Source organism: Vicia villosa, linkage group LG7 (assembly GCF_029867415.1).
Source record: "Vicia villosa cultivar HV-30 ecotype Madison, WI linkage group LG7, Vvil1.0, whole genome shotgun sequence".
Classification (NCBI taxonomy): Eukaryota; Viridiplantae; Streptophyta; class Magnoliopsida; order Fabales; family Fabaceae; genus Vicia; species Vicia villosa.
Window position 1 is genome coordinate 72,807,917 of NC_081186.1, and position 26,322 is coordinate 72,834,238.

Genomic DNA, 26,322 nt, shown 5'->3' on the forward strand with positions numbered 1-26,322 from the left:
TTGGCCATGATCACATAAGGGGAATACACCAGCAGGAGTAATTCGGAGAACGCTGCAAAAACATCTAGTAATCGATTACGTAATAGTTGCACCCGGTTGCAGGTAGAAAAAACATTATGATGAGTGTGAAAGAGGGAGTCCAGAGCATCAAGGAATGGTATTTGGACTTTGGTTGTTCTACAATATTATGGGAGGAAGGATTGGTTTGTCAGAATCAATTAACCCATCAAGAACAAACTGAAGCTCGTGGATGACTCCACTCTAGCGGTTGATGGGATCTGTGATGTTTTGATCACGAGAATGGATGGTGGACCTCTTTGATCTAAGATGTATTATACATTCCAGGAATCAAGAGTAACCTTCTAAGTTTTAGCCAATTTCTTGAGAAGGGTTACAACATTCACATGGAGAACAAGGTGATACGCGTTATAGATGTAAAGGGAGTTTTGGTGCTAAAAGCTCATATGGCTGCCAATAGAACTTTCAAGATTGAGTTAAAGGTTATGGAGCATAGGTGTCTTTCTATAGCGGCTAGTTGAAAAGAATCGATATGGCACTACCGTTTTTGGCATCTCAATTTTATAGATCTCAACGCATTGCAAAAGAAAAAATGGAAATGGGTTGCCATTCATCAACATATCGACTGAAATTTGTGAAGAGTGTGTGAAAGCAAAGAAACACAAGGTTAAGTTCAACAAGGATACATGTTGTAGAACTAAGCATCACCTTGAGGTGGTGTATTTCAATGTGTGCGGAGCGATGCAAGTTGACTTTATTGGTGGCAATATATATATTTTGTCACATTCATCAATGATTATAGTAGAAAGCTATGGATATACATAATCAAGATAAAGGGTGAGGTATTCGATGTGTTTAAGAAGTTCAAGTCCATGATTGAGCGACAAAGCGATCACAAGCTCAAAGTTCTTAAAATGGATGGTGGAGGCGAATATTCCTCAAATGACTTTGGGAAGTTTTGTGATCAAAAGAGGATAGTACGTGAGGTTGTACCACCTTATATACCGCAGCAAAACTGTGTTGCTGAAAGGAAAAATCAGTCGATTAAGAACATGGTGAGAAGCATGTTGAAAGGGAAGAACTTGTTTAAAGAGTTATAGAGAAAGGCGATATCCACGGATGCCTGAATAGATGTCAAACAAAAGAGCTTGAGAAGATAACACTGGAAGAGGCATGGTCTGGATTCAAAGTGGATTTAAACCATTTAAAAGTTTTCGATTCTGTTACATATCGACGTGTTCATGGCAAGTTAGAAAGAAGTTAGACGATAAGGGAGAATTGATGATACATGTTGGGTATCACTCCATCGGAGGTTACAAGTTGTATAATGCAGCAAATGGAAGGATTGTGATACGGAGAGACATTTTTCTTGAGGAAATCAAGGAGTTGCAGCAGCCTGTAACCGATTACGTAAAAGTTGTAACCAATTACAACAATGAAAATTTTGTTTCTGCAGAATTTGATAGTGCAGAAATGCCTCCCGTCGAAACCCAAATTAAATTGAAGATAAAATGATAAGATCAACAAGGCAAAGAGGGTTGCCTCCAAGAATCCATGATTGTGAGATGTTCCGAGACAACGAAGTCAATGATGATGGTGATTTCGTCCATTTCGCACTTATGGTCGAATCTGAATATGCTAAGACGGAAGAGGCCTCAAGTGATCCAAAATAGATTTGCGCTATGAAAGATGAGCTGGAATTGTTTGAAAAAAATATTACTTGGGAGTTAGTTGATCTACCGGAAGGAAAGAAGTTGGTTGGTGTAAGATGGATCCATAAGGTGAAGGAAAATCCCAAGGGTGAAATAATTAATCATAAGGCTCGATTAGTTACGAAGGAAATTTTTTAAAGAGAAGACTTAGACTTTGAAAAGGTATTTGTATTGGTTGCTAGAATTGAAACCATAAGGATATTTATTGGTATTATGAATAAAACCAATAGGTCCATCTATCAAATGGATGTGAAATCTGCATTTTTGAACGGACCGCTTGAAGAGAAGGTATATGTAAAGGAGTCCCTTTGTTTTTTTGTGAAGAACCAAGAGTTAAAGTTCTACAGGTTGAAAAAAGCATTGTACGATTTGAAACAAGCTCCAAGAGCTTGGAACAAGTGGATAGATGGGTTCTTAAAAGAGATTGGCTTCAAGAAATGTGTATCTGAACATGGTGTGTATGTGAAGACGGATACAAGTGAAGGGGTGATCATCATTTGTCTATACGTAGATGACTTGTTGATCACGGGTAATGTCGAAAGATGTATTTCTAAAAAGGGATTGCTCATGCACCAAAGAAAGTATGCCCTTGAGATATTGAAGTAATTTGAAATGGAGCATTATAATACTGTCATTACTCTAGCTGAACCAAGATTACAATTGTCTAAGAATGAGGATGTGCAAGATGTTAATCCAACTCATTATAGGACGCTAATTGGATCCTTACATTACTTGTGCAATACGAGACCGAATTTAGCGTTTAGTATTGATATTGTAAGTAGATTCATGGAGACACCAAAGGTGTCTCACTTGGCAGCAGTCAAGAGAATCCTAAGATACGTCAAATGATCTACTGGCTACAGAATTTTCTTTTCCGCAGCGGTCAAGGGCAGAAAATGCAATTTACTCGATTTGACTTATTCTAATTGGTGCAGAGATAAAGATGATCGAAAGTCTACAATTGGATACATCGTTATGTTCAGTGAAGCATCATCTCATGGTGTTTGAAGAAGGAACTGGTAGTGACACTCTCGCCTTGTGAGACCGAGCATACTGTCACTTTGTTGTGTGTGTGCGCTAAGTTGTGTGGCTAATGAATCGATTGAAGGAGGGTGACGTTGTAACGCTCTTGGTTGATAATGTTTCCGTTATTAATCTTGCTAGGAATGCAATTGCACATGGAAGGAGCAAACATGTTGAGATGAGGTTTCACTACTTTAGAGAACCTGTTAGTGAATGAAGGTTGAGATTGGGATATTGTATGAGTGAAGACAAAGTTGCTGATTTATTGACTAAGCAGGTCACAATTGAAGTGTTCAAAAAGTTGAAGATGAACTTGGGCGTGGAAGACATTGAGCACTTGAACTAAGGTGGTATGTTAAGAGTTTTTTGATAATTCAAGTTGATATAACCAATTAACACGGATGTGTAACAGGTTACGGCGTCAAAATAAATCAAATAAATTGGAAAAAAATGCTTTTGAAGTTGGTGTAACCTTCAAGAATCCAAAACCCGTATCACTAAATTTTTTCTTATTAAAGAAATTCGAAATTGCTTTAGAGATCTTTTAATTTTATTAAAGTTTCACTTTGCCAATACAAAACATCATTTATCTTTTTATAAACGACAACAGGGTTCCACGTTTAGTGATTTTTTTGGTACAAAGATGAGAAATTTGTCTTCATATTTTGGCCATCTTTTAAAATTTAACTTGTTTGTCTTTTGCGTTGAAACTCTGGTGCGATTATGGATTCTATTAAAATGAAATCAGATTGTTATCTGCTTTTAAAGAAATCCAAAATAAGGCTATTTTAAAATTTTTGCACTAAAAATTACGATAATGTCAACCTTGTTATTGTTTAGAAAGGTAAATGACTTTTTTTTAATTATTTAAAACTTTCAAAGTTAGAGGCAATTTATGAAATTTTGTCTTGAAAAAACGTCAAACTCAATTTTTCCATTGAAAAAAAAAACTTATTTAAAACTTTTAAAATATTTAGAAAGATAAATGACCTTTGAATTTTTATTTTATAAAAAAGTTATATTAGAATAAAGTTAAATAATATCTAATATAATTTTTCCTTTGAGAAACATAGACTAAAAAATCTTGTATTGGCATCAAAAGTTAATACCTAACTGAATGCACCACCAAAATATGAAGAATTAAGCTTGGTGCCTTACACGTCAGATTGCAAGATGTGTGGCTCTAGTTTTATAGTATTTGGTCCATTTTAAGGAATATATATATATATATATATATATATATATATATATATATATATATATATATATATATATATATATATATATATATATATATATATATATATATATATATATATATATATATATATATATATATGCATGCTCTATGTTTTGTCTTTTTATTCTCCATTTTTCACCTTTCAAGGTTCACAAGAGCCGTTCAAAAATTGTTTTTTCTAATTTTAGAGTTAGAAATGTGTTTTATTCAACTATTCAAATTCTAGATTCCAAACATCTGTTTTGCCTTTTTTTTTTAATAATTTTTATAATGTTATATAATTTTGTGAAAAAAAATTTTAAAAAAAACAAATTTTTTACTAAAATTTTGATTTGAATAATTATTCTTAAAATTTTATTTTAGATATTTTATTTTTATTTTAAAAAATTGAATATCAAAATTTTAAAGTGGGCTATCTCAAAATTCATTCGAACGCATCATGTATATTAGACGGCTTTTAAAATCATGTATATTAGACGGCTTTTAAAATCGCAACATTTTGTTTAAATTTATTTGAAAATGAAGTGTTTTATACCAAAGACATCACCGGAGTGGACGACACATTTCACAAAAGAGGTTGAAACTTGGCTGGATCACATTCTGGAAATGATGGAAGAGTTCACCAAGTTAAGTAAGATTGAAAAATAATCAAATAAGAAAAACTCAAAGACCACGCCATTCATAGAAATAGATTTAAGTGATAGACACATATTTTAGTGCATTTTAGTTTTTATCTAACTATGTATTTAGATGCTGACTCATTTTTATATGTATTGTTGACATAGATGTAATCTAGCTACAATTTAATGCATATGTAATGTACATTCAACATTAATTGTATAATGATTGAGGTTAATTTTAATTTTTTTTGTTTTAACATGTTAACAACTTTGTCCCTGCATAAAACAGGTTATGTATGAAGAGTGGATAAAAAACAGGTTATGTATGAACATTGGGTCAATGGAGCATATCTGGAGATGCACTTCAGAATTAACCCTATTTTATTTGCAAAAATTATCAAACAAAAGATATTTCAAAAATGCATTTCCGTAGAAACTCTTATTTTGAAAAAAAAAATAGTATAAGTCTAAAAATGCATATGTAGGATAGCCTCTGAGACATTATAGGGTTTCTAATGTCCATAATGACCTAAAACTTATATAAATATGTGGTCTCTGATATCATATATTGGCATGTCGCATTTGTCTACTTCAACGACCTGAAGCCCTGACTTGAATTTAGGGTCACAAAATATTTTTCTTGTTGATCTAAAATTCATGTTGGATAATCTCCTACAATACTCAGATAATCGAAGAGTTGCAAAGTTCGGATACTGTTCACTCTCAATTGACAACGAAGAAAATATTCAACTCAGCAAGTTTGAGCTAAAGACGGAGAAGATTTAAAAATAATGTGGAGTACATTTCACCATTACGAAAGAAATATTCTAACTAAAGTGGATGCGACAAATGCAAGATCGACCAAAGATATTCTAATAATTTTGCAATGTTTTGAAGAAATATAATGTTAAATTTATGTTAACGATTGTCTATTTAATACATACTTTGATGATAATTTATGTTTTTCTTCAACTTTATACGTCTGTTACTGGTTTGTGAATTAAGTTAACAGAGTGTATTTCGAATATGCATCTCTATAAAATTCATTGAGTTTTGAAATTAAAATTATTACGAAGATACACCTCTAAATTAATCCTAATATAGATACGGGGATCCTTCTCCGGATAATTTTTAGGCAACATGAGATGTCTCAGTCAAAAAAGCGTTGGGAGTGTTTAATATGAATACATCCGGAGATGTATTTAATATGAATACATTCGGAGATGTATTTCCATAATGTGAAGGTATTTGTAATTTTTCACCGGAGTGAACTTTCACACAAAGTAATGCACATTTTTTATGCTGTTATAGACCAAAAAGCCCATAATTCTGAGTACTAGTGCGTCTCTGCAGGAGAACTTATTATTATTCTTTAATTACTGGCGTTTCTCTCCAGGAGAACTTGTCATTCCACTTCATGATCATCTCACTGCCAAAAAATACCTTGTTAATTGGCATGCAATGAACCTAGAGCAGTGTAATGGAAAAAAGAGAGATGAAGATATAATACACACAAGCATCATGCAACCAACATGTGTTGGTCTTAGCAAAACAATACGAATGTGGTCCATAAAAATTTGAAGTTTGAACTTTAAAAAACAATGTGATTGGAAAAAGAGACTACTAAAAATCTCAGTCAAATCCTCAAATAGAAACTAGTCATTCTCATCGTAAATCACCTGAATCTCGCCCAGTTTTGGAAGACTCCTGTAAATTTCTCCCCAACCATAATGTGCTGAAAAAAAATGTCAACATTTATATTCATCCAGAGTACCATGGCTAATATATATACTTCACATACCGACGATGTTTTAACAACTATTATTCCTACTATGGAAATTCTTACTCTCGTTATTACATGGTCAATATAAATAATGCAGATATACATACACTCTTGCTCAGACAACCTCCTATCATCAGAACTGACCTTTTCTAAGCACAAATAAAAATCTATATATCTGATACAACTAAATTAGACAAGAGAAACTTGATAAATAAAAGCAATTGGATGCATTTCTTTTGCCTGGCATACTCATGCCAATGTCGCAAAACTGCTGCCCAGCTTCCTTTATAAAATCAAGGAGTAGAGCGGTCTGCTTCACATGAAGCATACGTAATATTGAAAAGCAGGAAATTGCACGGCCAGTGGTAGTCAGAACTGCCTTGATTCCCAGACAATATTGATTCTCATGTGTTGCGCTGATAATTTTGGCAGAAGATAATTCCAATGAGCAAAATTGGTATATTTCAAATATTCCAGGTGTAACCTCAAAACGGAGATTGACACAGGGGGCAAGATGATTTGTGAGATGTTGAAAACCATTTATAAAGGCAAGCAGAATGAAATTTGTGTTTGCAAGTCTTGCAAGCAAGGCGAGGAACACTGTGGTTTGTAGTGTGGATGACGCTGTAACAGATTGGACACTCCTCAACACCTTCAAATTCTTTATCAAAATTGTGCTTCCAAATTCCAATAGCTTCAGCTAAAGCACCATTCTGCAGGAACAGAAAAAAAAGTTGTCGACTTTTTCAGGAACCTGACATTAGTATTTTATTTTTACTATATTTAACAAAATAAGAACATGGCGTTCAGCAACAAGAAAAAATAGTCATTAACAGAAGATTTTTTCACAGAGCTGTTCTACATGAGTCAACTATTCACTAGATACAGAAAAGTGTATTATATATCAGAAGTTTTAACTCGAAACAGCTTTGTGAACTTCTAGCCATTGGACAAAAAGAGAGCGCAGCAAAAGCTAACGGCAAAATATAACATCAAACTATAACAAGTTACCTGATTACGAACAAATAGCATCATTGACATCAACCATTTCCTTTGCTTGATCTCACTAATTCCTAGGCTCCTAGTGCAATCAACATCGACGGGCCTTAGTGGATAAGATGCAGGGAGACGGATGACTAGATCCATTCCTGTTTCATCCTTAGTGTAAGTAGCAACAACCTCATTTGCTGATTTGCTTACACTAACTGAGAAATTTTCATCACGAAAGTTGGCTTTCTTAATCTGCATTGGAGACAATATAGACATCCATGTCAGAACTGGACTATGACTAAATCTATTGCATGATAAACAAATAAAGCTTTTTCCACACTGAGGATAATCACATGGATTAAATATTGTCAACTGTTTGAGCTAAAGCCAAGTCTTACAAGTCCTTTTCAATAATTGCATGTTGTTCAAACTAAAAACAGATTCTCTAACAATGACAATGATTGTCAGTAATTTACGGCACAAAATCAGGTTGGCAGTTTAAGAAACAATAAATGAAAACAAATTTTCAGATATCCAGCTCATTCACAGTCCTTGCAAATGGCGCAGTTGATGCAAGGCATTAAATAATAGTATGCTACATGAGCACAGAAAACAAATTAATTAATTAATAAATATACATAGAAATCAGTTTGAAAGTAGACTCAGGGAACTGCTTCAATCGATGTCAAGAATATGCAAAATTTGCATTTATCACAATATAACATGGCATGGGCAATTTTAAAAAAAAAATTATAAAAAACATGGTATGGGCAGTTTGGCAGTAGTGACCAGACCACTGTACTAAAATGTTTCATTAATTTCTTCTTTTTCTCAGTTCCCTCTCCCCTTCACCAAATATGTAATGAGTAAATTGTGCAACTTAACAGAACCAGACAGTTTAACAAAAAAAAAATGAACTGTTTTACGCGACCATGAAACTACACCATACCTGGCTTAATTCATTTGCAATAAGGGGAGGGCTGCAGCAAGTCCTTGTAAAGGATTCAATGGCAGTTGATGTGTTACGATCGCGCAAATCATTAAACCAGCCACGGACATAAGCAGGAAGAACATGAAGCATCAAGCCATATATTGCTCCAGCAAGTGATGAAATTTTCTCCGACTCAATAGGCCAAAGAGATTCCACAGAGAACAAAAGTGAACCAGTGTTGGTGGCTTTGGTTGCAGCACTTGCCGGTTTTGATAAGCCACCAGAAAGCTCTGCATCTTTCTTCTTCAAACTCTGAATCGTGGAAATCTCTACAGGAATATGCTGAAAAAGGCAATCTAAAATAACTGGAGTAGCAGAATCTTGAATGTACTGGATCAGTCTCTCCCTGTCAGATGATGATGAAGGCAAGGACCATAGATGTGATATCAACAAAGACCAAGCCAGGAAGAGATTTACCTGCAAATTGCAATAGATTTTTTTTTACCAATAGTTCTCCAATGGAAAGATAAAGTAAGTAAATAAACATAAAAATACTTGCCATATTGGTAGGAAATCTTTTCATTAACTAGTTAGTCGTTAGTCGGTTAGTTTTTGGGGTTAGATGAGAGGCTCTAAATAATAGAAGGATGGATTAGAGTGTCTTTGGTTTTTCAAGGAAATTAGAGCACAAAAGAATCAGGTCTTTCGTTAAATTAGTATCAGTTATATTTCCTTACAAAACCAAAGATTTCTAATCCCTCTTATTATTCATAGCCTCTCATATCACGCTTCTAACTATAATTGACTTACTAACTGGCTTATAGTAACTAACTAGGATAATCTATCATAAATAGCATATAGTTCAACTATGTTTCCAAAAAAAGTATTCTTACTCGTTGATGCGCAAGTAAGTCCATTTCAAGAACCTCATAAGGTGCCCTTTCGACCATGTAAGCTATTTCTTCTTTTAAACGGACCTTTTCTTCTATTGACGTGTCAAAACGGCTGGAATCCTGGTCACTAGTAGCATTTATGTCTGAGTTGCAAGCACTATCTTCAACGACAGCCGTGCTTAAAACAGGCTCATTTGAAAGAACAAAATAGGCAGCGAACTGCAACAAAGGAATTGGCTTGGAAGTAAAAAGTATAGCATACAATGAACTAATAGACCCTTTGCTTAGTCCCCAAAATGCAATTGATTTCACTGATCTATCTCTAGCCTGTGAAGAGGAATCAAGGACAGCACAAGCAACAAATTCCCAAAAAGATGCATATGTAACCCTTGACGACGCAATAACTGGCGCAGCTTCTTTGAAGTATGCATTTGCAATAGCCTCAGATATGCCAGTACAAAATAGTAAGCGTAGTATACCTTCTACAATCCGATCTTTAGCAGAGTCCAACTTTTCTGTTCTCATTGTATTTGAATTATCTGTGTCTTCAGTTTGTTGATGTTTACAATGCTTAAGAAAAAGTGAAAATGATAAAAGGGCATTTTCAGAAATCTTTATGGGAAAAGGATCTGAAATCAAAATAATTTTTTCAATTTTTTTACACATTTCATCCAAATTATCAGATGAATTATCAACTAAACCATTTACATTTTCGGTTACATCCTCCATCATAACAACTACTGATTGAATCCAACACCTTAGGTTAGACAACAGAAACTCCCAATCTTCTTCATTAAAATCATTCCAGCAATAACCTACTGAAACAGCCATAAGTTTTGATAGCAGCATCTGCACAACTGGAAGCTGGTTGGTCATTGCAGATACTCCAGTAACAAGCCTCTGCTTCAGGAATAATTTATATAAAAGTTTCCTCTCATCAGGGCTGATACTTCTCGCTGGCTTTAATGCTTGTGGACCACCCATTGTGCTGAAAGGATAACAGGCAATTACCAACTGAAGCCAACCTTCCATATCTACAAGAAGCATGAGCAATTTTATTAATACCATCCAGTATTCACAATTGATGGCAAAAGAAGTTTTTGAATAAAAATTAGATTGAAAAAATATTTTTAAGCGAAACAAACTATTTGCACTGTTGCAAATAAACACAGGCCATAAATGCAGTCACACAATGCATAATTTTAGTTAACCTTCTATACCTGCAAACAAAATATATCAATTCAGGACTCTGATAAATTAGCATGTAGTGTTCCATTTACAAGAAATAAGAATTTACCTTGTTCTGCTGTCCATGTGACCAAAGGTGGAAGCTTTAGAGCCCTCTCAAGCCAGTCTATCATGGTGTTTTGCACAAATCTTTCTTCTAAAGAACAAGGTTGAACCCCTTTACCGGGCTCCACATATCCATAAAATGGTTCTAGAAGTACACTCATAAGCAAAGGAAGAATCTTAAGACAATTCGTATTTACTTCTTCACCAAGAAATAGTTTATTCACAAGAAGTTCAATAAGATATGACGCCTTCTTAGTCCCCCATATGTTCTCTTTGAACAAAGTAGACAGAAAGGAAACAAGCGCTCTTAAGAATGGTTCTTCAATTCCTTCCATCTCATCAGCTGGAATCGGCCACATACTCACAGAACTCTTTGTACTATCACCTCCATATATAAGAGATCTGTCGAGCAAGATGCTCAATATGTTATCTAACAGGCTTTCCTGGGGAGAATCACTTCTTTTGGCATATGCACTCAGTGAAGGTAAGAAAGAAGACATAGCACTGTTTTCTGGCCATCTCCATGTGCACAGTATTTCAGCAGCTAGCCATGCAGATGATGCAATCCCTTGACTTCTTTCAAGCATAGACAAATTAGGCATTGCACAACCAGCAATAACTCTATCTATTCCTATTTTTTGGATTAACTTGTCAATTACTGCTACAAATTTCTGGTGTCCTGGAGCCTGCAGGCGGAAAAAACTAGAGATTAAAAGTACTACCTTATTTTCTTTATATATTAGGCAGAATCTTCAACTACAACTTACATGTCCAAACTACATATTTCATATAAGCAATTCATGACTAACTTCATCTGTAACATGCTATCTGATATTGGATAAAGCATTAAAAATTTAAAATGTAGATTGTCTGGCTGGTAAAGCCTACCATAGCTCACTCACTTAACAATACTGACATTGATATCCCAATATAAATAGCAACAGAGACCAACACAACATACTTTCCATACTATCATGTAAACAAAAGTGCTTATTACAACAAAAAATCTATTAAATAGAGACAAATTACCAAATGTGTGAATACCTTTGTTGAGTTGAAATTTTGCACTACAAACACAGGCCATCTTTCATCTCTGCTCAGCAACTGATGTAGAAGATTCTGTTTATCATTTTCATCCAAACAGACATGTTCCAGAATTTCAAGAACCCATGTACAGCATAATGATGTGATTTTGTCATTAACATGTTTATCTTCAACAAATATTGCAGACTTGACTGACTGAACTAAGATATTCAACAGCCTCCTGCGGTTATCTATGCATAAGCTTTTTAGAAAGTGCACATTTATCTTGTTATGGAAAGCACACGCATATTCTCCAAATGACAGTCTGGCTTTGGCTCTGCTCATTGATTCGTCATCAAGTGAATAGTCCAAAGCTTTACTTAAATTGCACTCCCACTCAATGACAAAGATTGCTGATAAAATTCCTGATACAATTCCACCTTCCCCATCCAGTGTGTTCAGGCAAAAGAAACTACCATCAAGTATATCAAGAGAGAACTTTGCCTTCTCAACAATGTTAAGAGAACTATCATGTTCTACACAGATTTCTGCATCATTGCTTAACATAGAAGCTGCATCTTGAGCCCAAGAAAAAGACGAATCCTGTATAAAACTGACTAACCTCCTTAGAATCTCCTCATAGATGAGGATCAATGCATTCCTTGACAGAAAAGGCATAGATTTTCCATCTGATGAACCACCAAGAAGAGAGCTGCATGTAAAAAGTGTAAGATCAGAGTTAAGAGCACTCCAGCCAATTAATCTTAAATTTCTCTAGATTGGGTTCAACACAAAATTAAGTACATGATATATACAACTTCAGAAAGTGATCTCTTTCAACAGCTAAAATATGCCTTTATTTAATAACACTTGGCAGTTTCAGAATTGATCATGATATGGCTTTCAAACACAAAGCATAGGTTGTGACAGCAGAAAAAACCCAAAAAAAAAAAAACTACAGACCCGTCACGCTCATATATGAGAAGTTAGGGCTTTCTAACAGATCAAAAAAACTGCATTCGGCCAAAACAACCCCAAAGCAGAATGAAATTTCCTTATAGTACAACAATGTGTGTGTAAGTTGTTAACAAGCTTTCCATTTGTAGTTGACTTTTTAATTTTTTATTTTCTTGTTGTATGACTATATCCATATTCAATTTTTAAACTGTCCCAAGCAAGGCATGGGGACTGAAGACTAACTTATGTGTGAAGACAACTGAAATTAAATTTAGAAACAACACAAAGTATAAGACATTCAGTTTTCAACCCGTGAATTCAAAGTATAAGACATTTTCTGCATGATGCCTCTGAAAAATCTGTTTTGACATACCACATAAACTGCACATGAGAAGTGCTATATGGAGGCAGAGAATGAGAAGCAGCAGTAGCGTATGATTCCAGACATTCATGATACCAATCTTCAGCATTAGTGCCTGGTCTATAACTGGAACCATCTTTCGCCTTCCTCTTCATACTCTCATCCCTTGCTTTTTCCAGGAGCGTGGCCAACATTGCTGCTTGGTCAGAGTTTATCAAACCTGCCGAGGATCCAGAATAACTTTGGCTAAGCACATAATTGACAATGAAAGACCATTGTTCTGAGAAATGCTCGTCATCCAGCAAGGTCAACAACAAATCAAAACGAGCATTAGTAGAGCAACTATTTGGCTGCAGACACCAAGGGACAAAAGTATTCTTGAAGATTTGCAGAAAATCTTCAGATTCCGATAATTCATCCCCACCATATAAAAGCGGACTAGTACCGTGCCCTCTTTTCTGATTAAAAACTTCTTGGACCATCTTCTGTGGTCCAAATATAGAAACAGCGACAGATAGAAGTTTCACAGTATCTGGTGAATCCTGATATTCAAAAACAGGGTGAGTAAGGAAGAGTTCGGTAGAGGACATCCAAATATTTATTCTTTTAAAATAGTCATCCAAATAATACCAAATTAAAAATAAGTAAATAACTACCATAAACCTATGCAACATTAATCCCTTTTTTATTAACAGGCTAAATCAACAACAGAGTTGACATGATAAGTAATTCCCTCAAATTGATGACCTTTTTATTTATACTCTAATTATGCATACAATCAGTATCTTCTTAAAGACCAAAAAAGCTGTTATCGTTTTGTACACCACCCATTTTAAGATGTTGTTAAATGTGTATGATAAAAAACCTAAAACATAATCCTCAAGTGTGAAAAAGAGACTGATTCAGTGATTCTACAACAACCAAACCATTTCCCACTGTGCATAATTAAGATCTAAATGGGTAAACTAGAACATAATAATAATGTGCAAGTAGGAACAGGAACTCTAAATTGACTTAAATGAATGTATTGAAGAATATACTCCATAATTCAGATGTCAATACCAAAATTTTCATGATCAACCCAAATATTTAATATCAGTGTATCATATAAATAAATTAAAAAAACAGAATGGCAAACAAGTTTAAAGTAATATCCACTTACAGAAGACCTAATGATTGAGAAAGACTTCGCCAACATCGGTCCAACAATATAGACCAAGGGCCAAGTTGCACCTTTCATAACTGCATGTTGCTCCAGCAATAACATGAACGAAATGATTTGTTCAACCATCTCCATGTTGCCTGGTTGCTGAAGAACGCTCGTGCAATTATTTTCAAGTTCCACGGTAAAAACAGATAGAAGATTGATATCTAATATATGAATGCCTAAAAGGATCTCAACAAAGCATTTTCCCAATGCTTGCAAATAGGGCATTGGATATTTCGTACTAAGCATATCGGCTTTCTTGCTATGAGAAATGTCTTTCTCAGATGAATCAGATTCTTTTCCTGTGCTAATTATATCATAACCTTTGGAGCTTCCAGTCGTAAGAAAATCCCTCCATATAAGCTTTGCTAGGATATTATCAACGAGAGTGACTCGGAAATGACTGATTGAGTCCTCTCCATCATTATATCTGGATACAAATAGAAAACAGTTTGGTTATAGAAAGAAAAAAAAAACATTGAATATTAAGAAGACATATGCATGGAGTAAATGAATCCAAATACACAGAACCATTATCAAAAGGAAAAATGTGTACCTTGAAGCATTTTTTAAGGACCAAAGAAAACACTCTTTGAATGCCTGGAAAAATGCTAGCCTATCTGCTGATAGAGAAATTTTCCTTCCCACCCACAAGCTTTTGAAAAATTCAAGAAAAAACTTATCCCCCCCAACAGCTTTAGGAGGCACGTTGTCTAAAAATAAAACCAAAGCTGGGTATGAGACCTTTTGGGAACCGAAGCACCCATTCCTAAGAAAATTCCAAAAAGGATTCAGAATGCTTTTCTGAACATTTAAGGAACTCCAACCTCCTGGGAACCTTCTAGAAAAAAGTAATATTACATCCCACATTGAGGGATGACATGTTGGATCCTTCTCATTGAAAGCACCGAGAATAGCTCCCGCAAGACTTTTTATATTTCCTTCAGTAATGGCATGTGGCATATTTTTTATGAAGCTCTTCAATACAGTATAGGTAGCAGATCGGACAGTAGCTCTTTTAGACTTCAAGAAATCTAGGAAGTGCTTATGATCTGCTAACAGCTTTTCACCAAAAGAAACAGCAGCCACTCTGGCCTTTGAAGCATGTTTAGATTCACTAGTTATATTCTCCAAAGCAGGTTGTTCTTGTTGTGGGAAAATTAAAACGTCAAGAAGAGAGGCCAGTGCCAGTAATGTTGAAGATATCACCTGTAAGACCAAAATAGAGAGTAAGTTTCATGAAGTAAAAATACATGGTCCAAAATGGAAATTTTGAATATGTCAGTTAAATACATCGTATAACTGAACCATTAAACTGTAACCAAAGAGAAGTCAATCTGGGTTGATGATGGATTATGCAATAGAGCCCAAGAGAGTTTGGGCTATATCTTGAATCAAATCAAATCAACGCTCAAAGGTGTAGAGAGCATAATCATGAAGGGAGACTGGTACTAATGGCAAGCAAAAGGGAGAGGAGTTTGTTATGTTGAATGGCTGTACTATTAAGGGCAATGGAAGGATTGAAATATATAGACATTGAAATTTGGGCTTGGGCTCAATACCACTTAGCTCTGCTAGTTGAAAATGTTACTTACTGTTCTCTCTTTACAAAGTAATTTATGTACTGTTTGACAGTAAATTTCATTGTTATACTGCAGCCAGTGTGAATGAATATTTTGGGTTGTTAATTTGTGGAGAACTCATAACTGAATCTTGTTTAGAGTATTTTTTTTCATTGATTAACAATGATGAATGACTATATTATATAGGATTCTAATCCTGAACACATGTGCCGGTTAGTGCAAGCTGATCTTAACTAACTTGAATCATCCGCACAGGTAAGATGTAACTGACTTTAGTCTGATCCTAACAGATCTAACACTACCTCTAATCATGTGCACGTCTGGCATAGTAACTTACTCTTACTAGATGCTGACTCTACTCTAACATGGGTTCTGCGCTCCATCAACGTAAGAGCCAACAAAACCAGATACTACTTAGCCAAGACAATGGGCAGGTGAGCAAACAGACCATAAACCATTCATATTACTATTTACTTAAAAAAAAAAAGTTTAGCCCAAGAGGACTGTTAGAATATCTAGTAACTAAAATAGGCTATGATTAAATATCACATAAATATCTAGCAACTAAAATAGGCTATGATTAAATATCACATAGACCCAACAAGGGAACTGTGTTAACAAGCTTAATACAGTTATAGTAGCTTTAGTTTATGGCAGAGAAGTTCAATGAAAAAAAAGTGTTATTTAACTCACACAAGCATTTGAAGTGTTATTTAATGTTTTAATTATCTTACTTGTGAGTTGTGCTTATGAATTTAAATTTACACAGTATCTCAAGTGATTTAAGATTTTCTATGTCTTAACTAATTTTATTTTATATGCATGAGTTTTAGAATTTTGTATAATCTTATGATTGTGTTGCAATTCCATGATTTAAGATTTTACTTCTCTTTCCCAATTTTATGTAAAATGTCGATTTTAACTACCTTAACTAAACATGAAAGATCTGTTATTTTATATGGACTAAAAACATATTTAACCCTAGGTTAACCATGAAATCCCAAAGCAAGATATCTACCACTATTTTAAAATCCTTGCATACCAATATAAGACATCCTACCATTAAGATTTACCATACAGAACATACTTCCTTGTCAGCTTAAAAGGAGAACCATTGCAAACAAATAAATTCAAGACTTTGATTTACAAGTATATTAAAGTGATTTTCATTATATACCTGTTGGTACATCTCTTCCAACTCATCCACGGCAACAGCTTTGTCAGACAAACTTTGTGGTGTGAGCTTTAGGTTTTCTTCTAAATACACGAATATCTCTGTTGTGCATAAAATCAAAGCATCAAGTCTTTTTTCCTGTGCTGGAAAGATAGCCTAATACAACCAAACCGAAGGATCAAAACATGAATGGATTGCACTGTGACATCTATAATCATTTTAGAGATATTTTGAAAATGACTCAACATATTTCAGGTTAAGTGTATTAATATATACTCCCTCTGTAACAAATTATAAGCAAATTTCACTTTTTAGATTCATTGAATAGTTGATGTATCTGATCTATATATAGACCAGATACATCAATTATTCAATGAATCTAAAAAGTGAAATTTGCTTATAATTTATTATGGAGGGAGTACTTTACTTTTGAATCATAACTAGGGAGTATAAGAAAAACATTAGTGGAAGAGGCCAAAGAATACAAAGCCATTTTAAAATTTCTATATCACACTGCAGTTTCTAAAACATAAAATTTCTTCCAACGACGTGTTAGGATATAGAATAAAGGGGGGTTTGTTGCAGAAGTAAGTTAGTTATTGATTAGTTAGAGAGTGTAGTGTATAAATAGGAGCACACATGAACCGAGAAGTATCATTATTGAGTATTTTAAACTTTTAATGAATAGAACAGTGGCTCTGTTGTAGAAGGGGGGACGAGCCTACCCTAGGAAAATTTTCTCGCTTATTGGTTCTTATTTTTTTAATAGAAGTGTTCTTACTATTCATTCTAAATCCTGGTTTCTTAACACAATGTCAGGATTCTGTTGTAATTTTCAGCATGCAAATTTTGAGCATGTGCTTTAAGCACACATAGATCTGCATGGGGAAAACATGCATAATCCTTCAATACAGATTATTCACGATAATGACCTAAATGTAAATAATTAGAGGGTTTTATTGAAGTGGCTCAGGGCAACTACTTATTGGTTCAAAAGTTTGTATTTGCACTGAAATATATCAAATACCAAAGAAAATAAATTCTACAGATGGTTCATCCATATGAAAGATCTCAAGATTACGAATTGGATAGAAACATGTAGCCGACCCCTCTTAGAGAGATAAGGCTTGGTTGTTGTTGTTTTGTTGTAGATGGTTCATCCTTATCCTGATATCACAAACTAACACAATATCTCAAAGGATCCCAGTAAAAGTCAGGCTTGTTTGTGGATCGATATTTGTTAGGATATAAGATAATGAGTAGTTTGTTAGGATATGTGATAGGAGGGGAGCTCGTTAGATCAGAGGAGTTTGTAACAATATAGGATAAGGAGGAGTAAATAAGGAAGTTAGTCAGAGATAAGGAGGAGATAATTAGAGAAGCTAGTTAGAGATATCATGTGTAAATAGAAGAATACAATGGATAGAAATCATCATTTGAATAATGTAAAGTTAGTGAATAGATTAGCAACTCCAACGTGAAGGGGAAACCCTTGGAGGAGAAATTTTCTCCTATAATTTATCATATTTCTCAATAAAAGTGTTCTTTTTTGTAATTCAATTCTTGCGTTCCTACCAATACTGGACCAGTCTCAGCTTAACATATCACTAGCAGCATAAGCCTAAGAAAGTGGAACTTGAGAATCATTCTGGTTTTAAGTGATAACAGTGAAGAGACTAGCTGTAAATCGATGTATTTATGACTCTTCGAATATATAGTATCCTCTGGTGTTAAACGCGTGAATTCAATCACATGTCTTATCCTTCTCAACACCAACAGTGAATAGAAATTATTTAAAACAGAACAGTATATAAAATTAATATAGCAAACCTGCAAAGACCTTTTTGCTGCCTGAGAAACTTCATAAGCTGGATCAAATTGTGCAAACCACCATGGTCCCATCAAAGTCTTCAAATGTGGAGCTAAATCTCTCCTGAGAAGGGCGTGGGAAGTGAAGTCAACAACAAGTCTCTGACTATGTGAATTAAATTCACTCAATCATAACATAATAAGACTTCAGAAGGACCAGCTTACAGACCAAAAAAACATTTAACCCATAAGTAAATAATATTAATTAAATAAAATAAAGATGCTCAAAACCAATTGAACAGGTACATATTGAAAAAAAAAAACTCTTTAATGTATATGTATGTTTGGTAGACTATAATGTCCACGCTTGGTGGAAACTGGGATAAGGCCTTTGTTTATTATTGGGTGGACTGGAATGTGCACACCAATGGCCAAAAGATAGTTGGCTTGTTCATACACTATTTACGCAAGCAACTTCCAAGTTATAACCAATCAGAAAATTGATAGGGAAGAGTTCAAATACAATGATTGGTGAGCATGTTTTGATAGAGAGCCATTCAACCATGGGCATAAATCTGCAAAACTTCCATGGTAGGGAAAGCATGCAATGCATAAATTTATTCACAAAATAAAGCAACAGCAACTTATCAAACTCCCAAGTCTTCAAATACTTCAAACTATAAAGTTAAAAATGCAAGAAAGAAGCGTGAATAAGAGTTCATTAGAATAGGTCCAAGTTCTAACCCAACTGAAGTAACAAGTGTGGTCATGGTATCATGAGTAGCCCGCCTAACATCCCTATTGTAGTCCAGCAACAGCTTTTTATACTCAAACGCCTACACACGAACAAAGTACACAATTAAGTCAATCAAATAAGTATATTAAAAAATTGAGACGAGCATTTATGAACTACTAGACCATTAAGGGGAATAAAACTCTGTAGTTTTAAATGGGGAAAATGAAAATTGCTATTGAAAAGAACAACTTGTTCAACCATTGTCAACACATAGATGTTCCTCGTGTGAAGGGAAAGAGATAGCACATACCCATTGGGGAATAATTGGAACAATTTCTTTTGATGACCTTTGCTGAAGCAGCGTAGATAAAGCTGACAATGCCTTAAGCTGTTAAAAAATTAAATAAAAAATTACAAGGGTAAATAGAAAGCCACTGAGATATAGAAAAGATTTCATCACCAGACAAAATGATTGTAATCATTGATTAACTCGTTGCAATCAAATCAGAATAAAATTAACTGGCTGACAAAATACTAGCAGAAACAGTAAATTTATGGAATCATGCCTCATGACAGTCACAGACAAAAAATAAAGAGTAGGAGATCAACCATACTACATTGAGAAGCTCCGCTGTGATGCCCTAGTGATAAATTATATAAATGAAATGTATGGACAAAAAGGGTACAGCTTAGATACAGGTTCATTAGCATGACCAAAAACACTCCTGAGAAAAGAACAGCAATGCAAATCCCACGTGTCGGCTACAGTCATTATACAAGCTTCACACAAACTCAGAAAACCTCCTTTTTAATTCAGGATCTGGCACCATCATGTCTCAAGAAAATAAATCTTAAAAAATGGCATGGTTCCCTATTCAACTTAACTGTGCATCTATACAACACTCGTCGTCTATGATTACTAATGGTTAAAAGCATGGATTTGCAAAATTAAAGAAGAGTTGAACACAATGTATCAAAAGAGGAATAAATACAAAGCATCATAACTAGTTGCACTTGATCTGGTCTCATCTCATGTACACACCACTTATCAAATTCTCATCGAGATTAATCCAAATTTACCTTAGTAGTGGAATCCTTCCTGCCTAGTCTCTTCAAGTGCACTGCAATTTCACTATCAACATCCTGCATGTGCCAAAAAAACAACAGAACAATACCACACATCAAGCCGAGACAAGAAAAAACTAATAAGGATATATTAACATTCTAACCAGCTCTAACAACTCAACTCAAAGCTTAAAACAATGTTTTGTGGCATAAATTAATCTATTGTAAATTAATCTATTTACTATATGAACACAACAATACCTAATTATGAAAAATAAACTTATGAAAACAAAATTATATACCAATTTGCATTAATTAAATAAGTAACAGATATGGAATCATGAAAACTTACGGCAAAAGGGAGAGAATCCTCAGTAGAAGGAGAAGGATCGAGCCTTGAACTGCCGACAAAACCACCGAATCCGGCGGATACAGCTGCGGCGGAAGAAGGAGCGGATGATAAGAGCGACGCGGCGAGACTGCAAGGGAGAAAAGCAATAAGATGAATGATGATTAGGGATTGAAGAAAGGAGAAGAGAGGATTGTTGTTACCTGCTGCTTGAAGGGCGAGCTTTGCTTCTAGCACCTTCTCCTTTCTGTTTCCCCATTCTTCTTCTTTGATGCGTGTGGAAAGTGATGCGTGTGGCGGTGGTTTGTTGTGTGCGCGCGACTGTGTTAGCAGCTGCGGAGCTTATTCTAGGGAAACACCCGACTTTTCTTCTACTTGCTGAGGACGATTTTTGTATTTGTTTTTTTTAAGTGGCGTTCCTTTGGGTTATTATGACTCGAGAATAAGAATAACTTCAACACATTCATAAAAGAAAGGGTTTACTCCAAAACAAAACTTTATGAAAAATATTAACTTGTGATTAAATTAAGTATCAAAGTAATATTTTAAGAGAAACTCTTGCTACACACCCTTGGGTCTCTTAAGTACCATGAGTACTTTTTACATTCGAAAGTAATTTTTTTTACATTTGCGTAAAAGCGTTCCGTAAATGCACATATGAAAACAATATTCATAGATTAAAATCGACATTACATCGATAATTTCAACAGCAAAATAAATATTACATCTAAATAGCCCGGTGGACGCTTGCACATCTCTAAGATTTGTTCGACCGTTCTTTGCACTGTCACTACGAACTCAAGCGGGATTTTCTCTTCGAAACCGAAATACGTCTGCCACATTGCAGAAACATCATCTCGATTCTTGAGCTCAATGTTGTTGTAAACGACGTTCCCTTCGTTGTCAAATGAAGGTAAATGATACTCGAGCTTCACAATCTTCTGCTTGTCATTCTAAGGTAGGAGGTAGTGAATTTCGTCAATGATAGCATCGATCGAGGTGTACTCATTGAGTTTGAACATCCGTCCGGGTGTGCTATTGTCGGAGTAGGAGGCACTTGCGACATACCAACGGACGTTGTACTCAAATTGAGACATTTTTGTGTTTGTGTGAAATACAACATTAGAAACCCCAAATTTATAGAAAACCTAAGGTTATGTTTGGAAGTTTGTAGGGGAAGGGAGGGGATGACTTTGAAAAAATAGAAGGATTGGGTTAATATAATTGAATAATTTTGGTTGGGATGATTTTAGAGGGTTTGCTTTTATTCATAATATCAAAAACCCCCTAATTTGGGGGAACTCAAAATTTGTATTGAAGGAGGGCTTTTGAGGGTTTTGGAAGGCTTACATATATTTTCAAAATATCTTTTACGTTGTTATAGTATTCGAAAAATTAAAAATATAGTAATAATATACACTCTTTTATCATTCTATACAAAATCATTTTTTTGGAAAATGTCAAATATTTTCCTATATTTTTTAAAAATTTCGTTTTCGGAAGCCTTCCCCTTCCCTTCAAACTCCCAAACATAGCCTAAGTGAATATGGACCACCCATTTTCTGATGCAGAACGTTCTGTAGGTATATCCTCGGAAGGAAGGAACACAGATATTTTGGTTTCGTAGGTATATCTACAGAAAATACCCATAATTTACAAATTTTGATCCTTCCGTAAATACATCTACGAAAATTTTCCTGGTAGTTTATTTAGCATAACAGAATTATAATGCAGTCCAGAATTTAAAAAAAAAAACATAAACACCAAACTAAACCTTCCATTAGAATTTATAATTGACAAAAAAAATGTTTATATTGCAATGTTTAAGAATGCATACATTACATTTTAAAACTACAAAACACATCAAAAGAATTATCGTCGGCTAAATCTATTAGTGGTTTCAATTTTGACTTTTCCTTATTCACTTACTTCTCGATGTTGTTTAATCTTTTGAATTCGTTCATCCTATTAACAAAAAGATCCGGCCATGTCTCGACATCTTTAGAACGATGAAGCGCCCATTTCGGTGACATAGGTGGTATAGGACATCCCGGTTTCAAGTAAACTTGCACAAAGTGACTCGATTTTAAAAGTCATCCAATACACGTGATGCGATCATTTGGATTTGTAGGCGGTGTGGTGCGGAAAGGGAAAAAGGTTTTTGAAAAAATATAATGCGTCAAGTCAATGCACACCCTATCATACGCGCATGCAATAAGATGTCTCATTTTCGGGAATCTCATCCATTTTGATATCAGTGCGTAAGTGCCCAATCAAGGAACAAGAGTTTTGTTAACTGCTTCAAATTTAACTTCATTTCCATATGATTGTGTGTATGATTCTTTATGGTTGATGACAGACAAGTTGATGACGAACAAGCGTATGGCTATCCTCTTTGTTATCAAGCAACACCGAGACGGCCCGGTATCCTTAATTACCGTCCACCGCAACATTGACGATCTGCTCCATGTAAAGGTGCTTAAAAACCAGCATCTCATCAATGAATGGAATTTTTGGCGGAATAGGCATCTCTTTAATGATTGGAATTTTCGGCGGAATAGGTGTCGGAGGCGGTTTGCTTATGCGAGCTCCCTTGTTTGAACTTGTTTGATATTTTTGAGATTTTCGAGTCGATGAGTCGGGAAAAAATTCATCGACGTGCTCACAATACAAAGGAGCCTGTGTAGTCGAGTTGTCATTTGGTGTAGGCTTCAATTTTTTTGAAGCACCCTTTGTCTTAACAGGTTGAGAAGGTTGTTTCATGTCGGTTGTTTCGGGATATCCAATCTTCCGCAATTGTTCTTTGATGTGTAGTTTCATGTTGTCATCGGCCTCGAAAACCTCTTTTTATCGCTTCAAATTCGAAAGTAATAGAGATATTCAATTTCTCTTCTTCGATGCAACCATCGTCATCAAAACTAAGTCTTTTCCAATGAGGGACAACTTCATTCATTCTTATTGGTTCACCTAGTCTCGCCTTTTTAGCAATAACAGAAGCACACGGGAGACATACGTTGGTTTTTAATCATGAGATTGACGGTGTCCCAATCTCGACACAAGTCACCCTTGTTATTAGCCAACCAATTTTTCAAACTAGTATGTGTCGACTCAACTCTGTTTGTGGTTGTATTTCCAAGGTGTCGGGAATTATCAGTCCACACACACACAAACTTCTCCTTCACCTTATCAATAATGGTGCTTTCAACATATTTCAATAAATCGGGATACTTCTCACACACTTTTCAAAATTGAATGACAGAATCGGCAAATAATTCTTTTGTCGAAGAATTTACAATACGATTCCATGCATCTATTATTTGTTCAACAATCACACCTAGCTTCACCGATTTTCCACCTTCGGTCTCCACTTGTTTCATCCCTACCCGGGTTTAACTTTACTTCTCACATTACATGTTGTGTGATATCGACAAAGTAATGCATTAGAAGAAGGAAATACCTTTTTCACCACATTCACTAACGCGGTATCATTGTCCGTAACAATCGCCTTAGGCTTATCGACTTGTTCCTTCAAAAGTGACTGACACACCTCTAATGCCCACCTAAAATTATCCTCTTTTTCACACTCCAAAAAAGCAAAACCAACGGCGTATGTCTTCTCGGTGGATGTAACACATACCATCTCAAATAACGGAAGTCTATACTTGTTGGTCTTGTAGGTAGAATCGAGAAAAAGCATTGTTGGGATTGGGAACGTGTTGAACAACTTTATCGAATATGGATGAGTCCAAAAAATCTCTCGGACTGTAACCCCATCGTCGCAAGTTCTATACCGCAACACGTATTTGTTATCATCCAACAATTTCAATAGTTGTTGCATCTCACTTTTATCTCCCCTAACCGCCTTATTATTGCGGTACCGGATGTTATACACTTGCCTTATATTTGATATGTTGTCGGGTTCCTTCCGTTTCAATGTGACAAGTATATTTTTCGGTTGGACAAGATTCAATGACATGTCACTAATACATGTCTTCTCTTCCGATCTGAGTCGACATACACTAGGATGACCTTATAATTTTGCGCACAAGTCATGGTTATGCAAGCCACAAATAACACTAAATTTCCACTTCTTGCTACCAAACATGTAACCACAAATTTTAAATGGACACTCGCATTTTCTAGTATCTGTGTCGTTTCTTTTAAACTTCCTTAGAGGACGATGGTATTTCCCGCTTCTTTCACACAACATTGTTACGAACGCATTTCTTCTCTCCATACCATTATCTGATCTTCCTATTACCGCACCAAAACCAAGGTTAGTTGCATTCCTACGAATCCATGTGAGCATGCTATCACGATCATCAAACTCTTGCTTGTTATTAAAGTCACACAAGCATCGACTGCCTTTACGACTACCCTTTCAACCTTCGGTGAAACATCGACTGAAGGAATTAATTCTCTAGAGATATTATCAGGGTGCACCATACCTATTTATAAACAATAATACAGAATCACAAAACTGCTGGAAAAAACAGCACAAACATGTTCCGTATATGCACATCCAGAACATGTTAATCTTCAACACGTTTCGTAGATGTACCTACGGAAGCAACATTACTTTTTTGACAGAAAATTGATGCATAATGTGAGCAATGCAATGGACAAAGATAATTATTGACTTAAAATTCAGTCTTCTCTTGCTCCCTTTGATTTATTGCACCAAAAAGTTGGAGTTTTTAAGTGAAAAATGATATTAATGATGTAGTGTTTTTAGGTTGTGGAGAGGTGAGTGTTGGAGAAGAAATGTAACAATGAGAAAGTGATCATGCTGGTTCAAAATATACCAGATACTTCCGTAGGCGCATCTACGAAACATTTTGGCGCTAAGTCATTCCGTAGATGTATCTACGGAATATTCCCTGAACAGAATTAATTTTCCATTTTCCCTAACGTTCACTAGTTTAAAATACTTTCGTAGATGCACCTACGGAAAAAATCAACTTTTGGAAAAAAAAAAAAAAAGGTGCTTCCCGATGTGCATCTACGGAAGCAGGAGACATATTTGGAATTTCGCTAAGTGCATAAGAGAATAAGGGGGTAATGAGATTTATCTATTTTAAAGGCTTGATGCGCTTTTTCCCCTTAACTTTACTTTGGTATTCATTTCAACTCTTCAACTTTAAAAAAAATCGGTTTCATTCCTTATCTATTCAAACTGCGTCATGTTAGTCTCTTATGTTAGGTCTGTTAGGCAAAATCAAAATAGGAGACATGTGGCATACACCTGGTGCTGATGTGGATTAAACATTATAACAAAAGGTGGATTGTAAAGATTTTCTCATTTTTGTTGTAAAACCCGAACCCGAGCACAGAAGAAAAATTGAATGAGATCGAAGGTGAAGCAGACCAGCGAAACAGAGAAGCGAAATCGAAGGTGAAATCTTTGGCGAAATCAAAGGAAAAAAGCTTACACGCCATTACTGACAACGGTTAGTGATCAGGTTTAGTATTATGTCTGTTAAATGTTAGCTAAGTTTTTAGAGTTTGTAATGTTATTTGTATTGGGTGTTAGATTTCTATGCATGCAATTGTTA

General features: G+C 35.1%; 1 protein-coding gene across 2 annotated transcripts; it reads right to left on the reverse strand.

Moving 5' to 3' along the window:
* Window positions 1-6,349: 6,349 nt before the first annotated feature.
* LOC131620796 (E3 ubiquitin-protein ligase listerin-like) lies at window positions 6,350-21,202 on the reverse strand. 2 transcript variants are annotated; one of them, XM_058891958.1, is made up of 16 exons: window positions 20,971-21,202; window positions 20,771-20,897; window positions 20,434-20,496; window positions 19,664-19,741; window positions 19,362-19,453; window positions 18,639-18,741; window positions 16,812-16,964; window positions 14,608-15,260; window positions 14,007-14,481; window positions 12,857-13,386; window positions 11,548-12,238; window positions 10,508-11,189; window positions 9,211-10,244; window positions 8,336-8,794; window positions 7,408-7,638; window positions 6,350-7,109 (listed from the first exon to the last, which is right to left on the reverse strand). In XM_058891958.1, the coding sequence occupies exons 1-16, from the start codon at window positions 21,024-21,026 to the stop codon at window positions 6,882-6,884; spliced, it is 5,655 nt and encodes a 1,884-aa protein (XP_058747941.1). In that variant the 5' UTR covers window positions 21,027-21,202; the 3' UTR covers window positions 6,350-6,881. The 2 variants fall into 2 exon arrangements, with proteins under 2 accessions (XP_058747941.1, XP_058747942.1); XM_058891959.1 differs by lacking the exons at window positions 19,664-19,741; window positions 20,434-20,496; window positions 20,771-20,897; window positions 20,971-21,202 and having other exon boundaries at window positions 16,812-16,909; window positions 18,649-18,741.
* Window positions 21,203-26,322: the final 5,120 nt, after the last annotated feature.

Excerpts from the sequence above, each read along its gene's own strand:
- LOC131620796 (XM_058891958.1), bottom strand. The coding sequence starts at position 21,026 with ATGGGGAAACAGAAAGGAGAAGGTGCTAGAAGCAAAGCTCGCCCTTCA. Across the intron at positions 13,387-14,006 it reads TCTCAATCATTAGGTCTTCT|GATTCACCAGATACTGTGAA; the intron begins GTAAGTGGATAT and ends TTTGAATATCAG. Across the intron at positions 10,245-10,507 it reads CACATGGACAGCAGAACAAG|ATATGGAAGGTTGGCTTCAG; the intron begins GTAAATTCTTAT and ends TGCTTCTTGTAG.